Source organism: Lolium rigidum, chromosome 1 (assembly GCF_022539505.1).
Source record: "Lolium rigidum isolate FL_2022 chromosome 1, APGP_CSIRO_Lrig_0.1, whole genome shotgun sequence".
Taxonomy (NCBI): domain Eukaryota; kingdom Viridiplantae; phylum Streptophyta; class Magnoliopsida; order Poales; family Poaceae; genus Lolium; species Lolium rigidum.
In genome coordinates, this window is record NC_061508.1 from 104,853,734 (window position 1) to 104,864,143 (window position 10,410).

At 44.6% G+C, this 10,410-nt stretch overlaps 1 protein-coding gene across 1 annotated transcript; it reads right to left on the reverse strand.

The window, feature by feature from the left end:
- Positions 1–827: 827 nt before the first annotated feature.
- On the reverse strand, positions 828–4,689 carry LOC124707297 (zinc finger protein CONSTANS-LIKE 14-like). The gene is made up of 4 exons (XM_047238991.1): positions 3,853–4,689; positions 2,324–2,551; positions 1,076–1,350; positions 828–974 (listed from the first exon to the last, which is right to left on the reverse strand). Exons 1-4 carry the CDS (start codon positions 4,687–4,689, stop codon positions 857–859), a joined length of 1,458 nt encoding a protein of 485 aa, XP_047094947.1. The 3' UTR covers positions 828–856.
- Positions 4,690–10,410: the final 5,721 nt, after the last annotated feature.

Genomic DNA, 10,410 nt, shown 5'->3' on the forward strand with positions numbered 1-10,410 from the left:
CACATCCATCCAACATCCATGCAATTTTCACCTACGCGAGTGTATCCATTAGGCTCATCGATCCATGGTTGCTTTGCTTTGTTGTGTGCAGCTGGTGGTGAACCTGCAGACGGCGGCGACGGCGGGCGCGGGGGCGATTGGGTCGGTGGCCATGTGGGGTAACGACGCCAGCGGGTGGTACGCGGTGTGCCGCCTCTACCGGAGGTACTGCAATGTCGGCGCCGTCGCGCTGGCGCTCTCCTTCGCCGCCTTCCTCTGCCTCGGCGCTGCCTGCACACTCTCCCGCTACCCCAGGACGCCGGCCAGACACTGAATTCGTCAGGAAATCCATTTTTCTTTGTAAGAACAGCACCTTGATTAGTCTAAGATTTTTATCGATCTTGTAAAGTTTTCAGTCTTCTACTCCTCCGTTCACTAATATAAGATGTTTTAGCATTTAGTGGATTAATCTACTTTGGTATATATGCACCTAGTCTACTCTTAATGTGTAGACTCACTCATTATGATGTGCATCTTGTTCACTTGTTAATGTCTAAAACGTTTTATATTCGTGAACAAAGAGAGTAGTCATTCGGGAACATAGGTGGTATAATTCAGCCCTAAAATTTATGCACCTCATAGTTGGAGCATGACAGATAAGACAAACATATCACATATGCACCTCAATACCTCATATCAGTGTACAATTAAGTTGGCTATTTCTGAATTCTGAGAGAGAAAGAGGGAGATCTGTTACAACAAAAACACCGTGAATACGACCTGCTGTAAACTGACGATCACGGTGCTGAAGGCGAAGACAAAAATAAATAGCTGAGCAATGTACCGCATCATGCTCAGAGGGCGAGGAAGGAGGGGGTCATCCACCATTACTGCTGGCATTGAGCGCTTCATTCGACTTGACAAAACGACCTTTCACCCGCTTCCGTGTGTCCGCCCTAAGCTTCCGGGACTCGTACCGGATGTGCTTCTCATACCTGCAGGGAACACCAGAAATGCAGGCTGATAGAATTAGGACAATGTCTGAGTAATGGAGAAGACAGGTTAGGTAATTATGGGGCAACTCATTGGTCCATGCCTGCGATTCTTCCTCTTCTCTTTGTACCGCTGCATCGCGTTATCCCTGTTCAGCGCGAGTGTCTCGCTGTCCATCCTTGTGGTAGGCCTCTCAGCTCCAATTGGGACGATGGTTTGATCACCAAAGGAGATCTCCCTACTGGGAGCTGCTCCTTTGTCATGGGAAGAGCTCACCAAGGGTCCTGATGTAGGCACGTGGCTCCCAGAGGTTGTTGGTCCGTCATTCGTCGAGGTGCATGAGCTAACCTTCAATCGCTTGTTGCTTGCTGTGCTCGTCTGCAAAGAGAAAACAAAGAGAGGGCAAGAGCTATATCAGTAAAGGTATCACAACTGCGTGAGCAGACAGATGAATAACAACTCTCTTCATGGAAAAAAAACAGTAGACAAAAAAAATCATTGATGGATACTCTGTACTTCTCTGTAATTATGCAAAACAAATAACACATGGTGGGCCTTTTCAACATAGTGAATTATTAGCGCTGACAAAATTGCTCCTTAATGCTTCACAAACAAACAAGAGGACCCATGAATTGGTGGACCAAAGATGATGGAACAAGGATCTGTATGGTGGCCCATAACTATCCCTGGGATCGAAGACAGCTAAAAGTGTTCACACTAAATGGGACCATGAAGCATACTTTCACAAGAACAGCCATTTTAGAGATAAGATCAAATTAGGAACACGGCAGCCTGAACCCATTGAAGAGGAAGTGGCACATCAACATCAGTGAGAGATCTGTTGCGTGGTCAACTGCAAAGTTAATAGCTAGATGAATGACTGCATAGATGTCAGTATCCCCATGAATATGCACATTTCAATCTTGATTAGCCGTTTAGGTTCGTTTCTGTATCTTGTCAACATTGAATTTTAGTCACCTATTCCTAAAATTACCTTAACCAGTTGTCTGGTATCGGGATTATCCGATGCATATGGATTGTATCTGTGTTGTTTACTGAGGAATTAAAACAAATAAGCCCCTGACAGTAAAGTAGAGGACTCAATTTATCTGTAAATAATTTACCAGAGCAGTCAAGTTTTGACTCTCCACCAAGGTATGAGGTTATACTGTTATAGCACTGCATGTCAGATATTGTCATCACATGTTTGGGCTAATAACACTTATTTTTTTCTTGCACGGGTGATACTAGCATGCTTAACAGTTAACACTTTCTTTGATTAGGCACCGAATGCACTAGATAAGCACATGGAGTGTCTGCAAAAGTTAAAACAGCAGGGAAAACGACTTACATTTTTCGATGGCAGCTGGCAGATATTTGTTGACATGATATCTTCAGCAGCTGCACAGTATCCTGAGTCGTAAATATCTTCCAGATCTTTCGTTGTCCCTGAAGAAATTTCCTTGAGCATGTCATTGTAACTTTTTATCATAAAGCCTCCACTGTTTGAACCAAATCCAATTTCGAGTGCAGAGTTCTCATTGTGGTTCCTTGATCTTCCTAAGTTGAAATCCCATATCTGTCGTGTGGATAAAAGTAGTGAATCGTCAGTGTTTTCTTTCACAAGAAGCTTATTACAGACTAATATTGAAGAATAAATTATAAGATGTTGAAGCATATCCAATTACAAAAATATGATTCAGTAAAAATTATCCTTACATGAATGTCAACTCTACAAGACTACAAGCATGCATAGGCCTACCAGTTATACTATTTATAAGGTAAATCATTGTACAAATAGCGATATTCAACAAATATTATTGCAATCAGTTTATCAAGATCTTTGATCCAATTTGCGCAGATCTGAGGATCCATCCCATGTTCAAAAAGTCAAATAGTCCAGAGAATTCAGCAACATGCAAAATCATACAAGGAACGGTTGCATATTGTGATAGCAACACCATCTCAGAAGTTCCAATCTAATTTGCATTATTGATAAGGAGAAGACACCTTTCATTATCGGCCAACTTGTGCATTCAATATCTCTAAAAAAAACAGCCCGATCAATGAACCTTCATGACAACTAGAATCTACTCCGCTTTCAAGCTGAAAGACCCGTGCTATAAATGGTGAATGGTAAATTTACCTCTACTCAAAACCAATCTTTTCTTGTGGTTGACAAAACCTAGGAAGAAACTAGTGTTGGATAGTTCATGAGAATCACAGCAGACCACCAGGTTACATACTACAACCTTCTTGGAGGCGTCGCTTTTGGAGAGTAGGTGTTGTCTTGGTGATGGATGTATTGCTGCTGCTAGACCTGGGATGCTGTAGCGGGACTTTTGTTTCTTAGTTTTCTTTTCTATTTTTTTGGTTGTGTGCATCCGTACTACCATTAGGGTGTTGCGTTGTTGCAGAGGCTGAATGTAATTGATATCTTTTGATATTAATATATTCCCTTTATCGAAAAAAGGTCACATACTTACAAAGGAAGTAAGGAACGGAAGCTAAAACTTGGATGGCTTTGGAACTGGCAACTTAATTCAACTCAAACCAGTACTAGTTTCAATCCCATCCCTTCACCTACAAGAGGTCACGATTGCGTTTAACGATCTGACTGACAAATGGAACAAGCGTGAACTGCACGAAGTGGTGAGCCTTGAGCAGACTTGTTTGACCATCTATTGTTGAAAAATAAGATGCCAACATTTCTCATGACCATGTGATGCTAATGGTTTTCCGAAAAATCTGTGATGCGAGTGCGTGTTTTCGGCCACTACTCCATGAACGATGCGGCTACTTTAAGGCAATGCAAATTGTAATGTAATTTGCCCGAGTTTCAACAAGTAACGATTTTTTGTTCTCATGCGTTTTACTTACCTGGGTGGGTGGCACTGGTGAGGGCGCGGTGAACTCCCACTGTAGGGAAGGTTCGTCTTCATCCTTGCCGATGAGCTCGGCGCAGTTGGCGGGCGGCATCATGAGCAGGGACGTGTAGGGCGAGGGCGCCTCGGGAGCAGGAGGCAGCGGCTGCTTGTCGGCCAAGCGGCCGGTGGAGGAGCGGCGAGGCGTGCGGGGGCTCAGATCCGAGTACCCCTGCGGCTGCGGCTGCGGCTGCGGCGACGCATCGGTCTCGCGCCGCGCCATCTCCGCGAGCTGCTGGCACAAAGCCTCCCCCTTGAGAGGCCGGCCGCCAGCCCCCGCGGCGGCCACCGCCTCCGGCGGGTTGCAGGGCACGTAGAGGTCCCGCATCTCCGGGTCCACCAGCATGGAGTAGTCGAGGTTGGAGAAGAAGAAGGCGTCCTCGTCGTCGTGGACGTTTCCGGTGCCGAACCCGCATCCGGCGGCCGCGGCGACGGCGCCGCCGGGGAGGAGGAGGTCGAGGCCCCAGGAGGCGGCGAGCTCGTGGGCCGCGGGGCAGCCGGAGAAGCCCTCGACGGGGACCCGCGCCGCGGCCTCGCACCCGGGGTCGCAGTCCGCGCAGAGGAACGCCGGGTCGGCCTCGCCTGCGGCCGCGACGCGCGCGGCGGCCGGGCGCGCTGCGCAGCCGGCGCAGAGCGGCGCGCGCACGTGCTTCCGCGAGAGCGCGTTGGCGGCGTGCACGTGGCGGTCGCAGGCGACGCAGAGCCTCGCCGCGTCCGCCCGGCAGTGCAGCGCCGCCGCCGCGTCCCCGCAGTAGTCGCACGGCCACTGCTGCCTCCCGCCGCCGTCCTTCATCACGGCACCACCCGAACAAACAGGGACCAAACACGCACGAGACCGGAGGAGAGGAGAGGAGGCGACGGGTCAAACGGCGGGAGAGCGAGATGGTGTGCCGCTTCTTATCGCCGCGCGGCAGCTTTTTAGCTTATCATCGGCGAGGCAGCTCGCTCGCGTGGGAGAAAGAAAGCGGGTGCGGCGCCCAACACGCACGCGCTTCTCTCTCTTTCCACGTGCCGCGCTACTGTGCTGCTGAGGTGGCGGGGCCGGCGCGGTGGGCCCGAGAGGCAGTGGGAGTTGGGCGTCCGAAAATATCTCTGAGGTGGCGGGCAGGGCAGGAGGGGGCCTCCCGGGTCTGACATCGTGGGGGCGTGGGTGGCGGGCCCCAGGTGGGGTGGAAAGAGCTTGGGCTCGTGCGCTCCTGACAAAAATGACGATCAGTCCTGCATGTGCGCGCGGTGCATAAAGCACAAGTTTAGGCGTTTGTGTGACTCCCATGCTCTCCCTCTCCCTCGTTTTTACTGAAAACTAGATGACCCGTTGCGCTATCGCGCAATGACGAAGGCTAACCATAGGGTTTCTCTTATTTTAGTACCGAATTACCGCGTTGTGCTATTGCACAAATAGCATAATTCAATAAGAATTTGAACCATAAGTTTTGGCTTATTTTAGTATCAGAGGCTTGGAGCAGAGCTGTACTCTTCTTGCCGATGTCATCACCGTAGTGGTAAAGGGAGCTATAACATCATCCGAGGTTGGAGTAGAGCTTTTGGATTGAGTAGAATAGTATCCAACAGGGAGTCCCATGGTGAGGTATAATAGTATGTAGTGTGGTTCGTTGGAGGAAACTCCCTCGACAGCCCGTTGCGCTATCGCGCAAACACCAGAATTTAAACTGTAAGATTTAGCTTATTTTAGTATTAAGAATTAGCTCAGAAATATAACCGTCAGCATTACATTGAGGTGGTGCAATAAGATATGACAATATCTAAACTCCCGCACCAAATTATGGTCATTGTACCAAAAGATGTAGCATCATAAAAGAAGTGCAAATGGATAATTAGTAATTCCAAAAGGAATGCTTCTACTTATTGTAGCGAGAAAGATAAAAAGTTTGGTTCGAGATTCTAAGCCGCTTCACCGATACCACAAGAACCAGAAACTATTACAAATGTTTACCAGTCGTACCAACGTGCCCTAAAGGTAGAAGCAAAACAAAAGTGCAACATTTATCATATATCGCAGTGTAGCCAACGTTGTGCCTCGCCCTAAAGGTAGAAGGGAAACAAAAGTGCAACATTTATCATATATCGTAGTTTAGCAGTAGTTTAGTGACGGCGGTATAAGTAGATCAGTTTTGTGTTGATGGAATTTAGGGTTATAACAGCTCCCTCCACCGAACTTGTGAAGCCGCTTTCATATTGCCAATGGCTGCATTGACATAATCTGGTGACAATTAAAAAACATCAATACCTGTAAGCAAATTTCTAATAGAAAAAATAGCAGAATCAGATTTGACAATAGAGAACTCGGGCCTGCATGAGAAGGCATTCATAAATATTGTACGACAATTTTTTTATAGAAAAGCGTAAACTGTAATGAAAACCTACAGCATGTCTGCAAACACATTTCTAATAGCAAAAACAGCAGCAACAACTGCAATATACTTAAAACTAATTTCTTCCACCTTCATTTATGTTGTTTATTTTAGACCAACTCAGCTGGCAAAAGAAATGCCAGAAATATATTATTTTTCGATACTAATAGTGGGCAAAATTTGAAAACATGTATATAAAAATGCAGCCATGAAGCATGGTATATAGAAAAATACGGGCATGAAGCGAGTGTATATACAACAATTTACGGAATAACAAGATGGAAATAAAAAGAAAGCAACGGAAAAAAGGCCAAAATGGATTGGGCATCCCTACTATCCTGGCACCGAACCGTGAACGGACAATCGAGAGCTTCCTCTCCTCTTACGGCGTTGCACCATGACTGTTCTAACCTACATAAATATTTAGTGAGCGGACAAACCATTAGGTCATGCCAGTGCCAAATCGCAACAATTCTATCAGCGTGATGGAACAAATCAATTAGAGGAAGAGGAAAGAATCAGTACTTTACCTTTTGATGCCTGGGAGGGAATTCACCATGCAGGAACCGGAGCACCCTCCAACCAGCACCAATCCTTCAACTGCACTGAGAAATATATATGCCAGATCTCCTTAGGAATCATCTCTATATTTATCACAACTTCTTAGTACTCTAGAGTAGAAGTCATTAAGAACGGGATAGGTTGGAGACTCGTTGCAGGAGGATGCCACGAGTGAACCTAAATCTTCTAGCAACCAAACAGACGGGAGTGGGCTTGAGAAGACGTCCCTTTACCCATCATAAATATGTAGAGATATGTAGGTAAAAGGCACACGCTGCGAGGCTGTCTGTCACAACAAATGATGCCGGCGAGGTGGAACCAGAATCAAATGGAGACACGAAAACCTGTCATATCTTTGTGTGCATATGCATCAATGCACGGAGAAAACTGACTTTCTGATGTGAAACTAAATAAAAACTGGAGGATGTTGCACTCGACAACTGACCATAATACTGGTCATGCTGCAAGACCTTCATTGGATGAGTAAACAAATAATGTTGATCTCTCCAAGTGGCACTACTACTGAAACTATGTTCAGAGGCACATTCTGCGGTAATATAATGAAATTCTGGATCAACTCTAAATCAGGTCAATTGTGGAGCCGAAAGGCAACATAAATAGAGTCAATGGCTAATAATACCTACATCATATCACAAGAAGTCAATGTAAATTTCACAACCAGCTTACTTGATATGTAGTGAATAATAACAAATAAATAAATGACTGCTCCCAAACAAACTTTTCTTAAAATTTGGAGACCATTCCCATCTGAAATTTCTGAAGGCCAAACCGTAAATATTAACCACATGGCAAGTGGTTTAGCTGGTGAAGTGCTTGTCTTTATGACACATTAATAATAGGCATGGTAATATTATCTAGCGGAGTAATTCGAATGCAAAACAATGCATGGGTGACGAAATAAAAGTGGCATCTTAATATCCAAAGCAACCATTTGTGGGAGTGAAAGTAGGCTCAAGATCCCCATGTCCATGCCAACTGAATTATTACAGGCCATATAGACCAATCAACGCAACAAGCTGGGACCAAAATAATAATATAAAATGCATAAGAACCAAGAAAGGACTAACAAGGCAAGTATTGGATCATTCATTACCTTTCAATATTTGCCCACAACTTGATTCCTTCACAATTTATAGCAACCAGTAAACTGGCAGGTGTCAAAGTATGGCAACAATTTTTAATTCATGAAGGGATCGCCACTCAACAGATTCAACGCGAACACGTACAACCCGAGATCGCTCTGCTTGATCACTCGCCGATCAATCCTTGATTTGACTACTTATTCTACAAGAATAAAGATGATTAGTGTCGTTATGGCACTCGGCATTTGCCGCCGCTTCGGATAATGTCAGTAGTTCTGATGAATTCTATGTACCTTCGAAATAAGAATGAACCTAGAGACAATGCCCTCATCGTTCTTCTGTTGTTTCCCCATTGGTACCTACAGTACCTAAATCAAAAAAAAATCATAAATTAAGAATTCGAGTGGGTTAATGGGCGCTTCTAAATTACCAATGCATCCCAATTCTCAACGAAAAAATAGAATTTAGAAGCATATACCTACCTGGGCGTTGGCATCTTACAACTGACCGGTGGCATGCATGCAAGCAAGAAGTGGGGCGCTGGGTGGAGCACCAACAGCCCACGGTGTTGGATGCCGGCCACCTCGGCATCTTGCATCCCGATGAGCTCCGCATTCTTGTCAGTAACCAGATCATTCTCACAGAAGATGCGATCATTGTTGGTAATAACGCAAACGGAAGAACAAATATTAGCCCAAGTTGCACACCAAAGCTCAACCTAAAAGGCAAACTGTATCAGAATCTCACCTCATATCCAATTCTTTAGTTGACAGTCAAGTTGTTATGAACAAATATGAAACTTCCCCGGTGTTAGACTGAATAAACAAGAATATTAACACTCAGAAATCAAACTAATCCTGTTCTGGTAAAAAAATGTGAAATTAGTACTCACCTCACACATGAGGAAGGGAGGAGCATCAACATATGAGCTATGGAGATAGAAGAGAGATCAAGAGGATTATTTTTCAATAAAAATCCTTTAAGCACTCCAGCTCCACTGTATGAAGGGGCAATATTATTATTGTCCAATGTTGGGCAATGATCGAGATAATCCATCTGCATCACAAAAGAAACAATAGCAAGGTCAAGCTTTCGAATTACTGGCAGAGAACATAAGCTCTTCTTTTTAGTAAGAAAAGGCATCATCCATCCCGAATTTTCACCTGTCCTTTTGCTCAAAAGTAATTGTTCAAAGCTCTTCTTTTTAGTAAGCAATGCACCACTGATCCTGAATCTGCACCTCTCCTTTTGCATCTGCGCCGACCACCAAGAAAATGAACAATAAACATTGAAAAAACAACATAACCTAAGCATATATCATGAATTCCATTTGTCGCCGAACTAACCTAGGGAGATGGTATACCTAGTGACAAGTTCGAGATGACGAGGTGTTGCTGGCAAGGTCGCCTAACTCTGGCCGAAGAAACCGGATTGCAAGAACGCCAAAAGGCCCCACCATCTTGTCATCGTGCACCGGTGGTGCGAGACATCTCGCTGATCTCCTCGCCACCCACATAAGTGAAATGAGGAGATAATGGAGCACCAAGTCCTCATAATTAACCTGTAACAATCATGTAGAGTATTTTTTATTAGTAAGATAACAACTATATCCAAAACTGGCTAATCCCCAAAGCTGCACTTCTCATTTAGTATTTGCATCAGGCACCAAACAAGGATCTGAAGTGTAACATCAAAACACATTGACAGACCAACCAGGTATAACCAAATCTGTGAGTGCACACAAAACCAAAGAGGAGACAAGAGGGATCTGGTATACCTGTAGATGGGTTCGAAATGTCAAGGTCACCGTCAAGGACAACTTAGCCCATGTCGAGGTAGGAGGGCGAAGGATTGTGTGCCATGGATGTCCAGCCGGCGGCGTCGCTGTCGGGGTGATAAAAATAGAAATCACAAACATTTCAAAAAAAACTACAAATTTGGAAATAAACAATCCTATGTTCGGCTGCCACTGGGGGGGCTCACACTCCTCTAAGCTAATGTATTTCTCCAAAGCACTTGCATGCTCAAGAGCATCTCTGAAATTTCTACACTACTGGATGCATTCCTCTTATTTAGCAGCCACTTATAGTAAATAAGAAAATACTTTACCTACCACGCAGCAGGGGCGAACAACCATCCCAAGCCCAATAAAAAAACAAATCAATCGAATTTGCGCAAGTTGAACAGATCACATCAAGAAAGATTTGGATCTATGGAAGAAAAAGTAAATAAGAAAACCTAAATGGCAGATAGTAAACAGGGCCTGTTCAACATGATAATAGCTCAACTAAGATTAGTGTAATACATAAGCTCCTTGTTGGGTTATTACCATTCGCACATAAATGTAAACTTTGCACTTAAAAAAACAACGATATGATATTCACATCATAAAATGCAATTTCACTTCAACCTAAGTAATAATTTGTCCAACTGAATATACTACATTGAGTATTTATTAATGCTATCACGGGTAGTGAA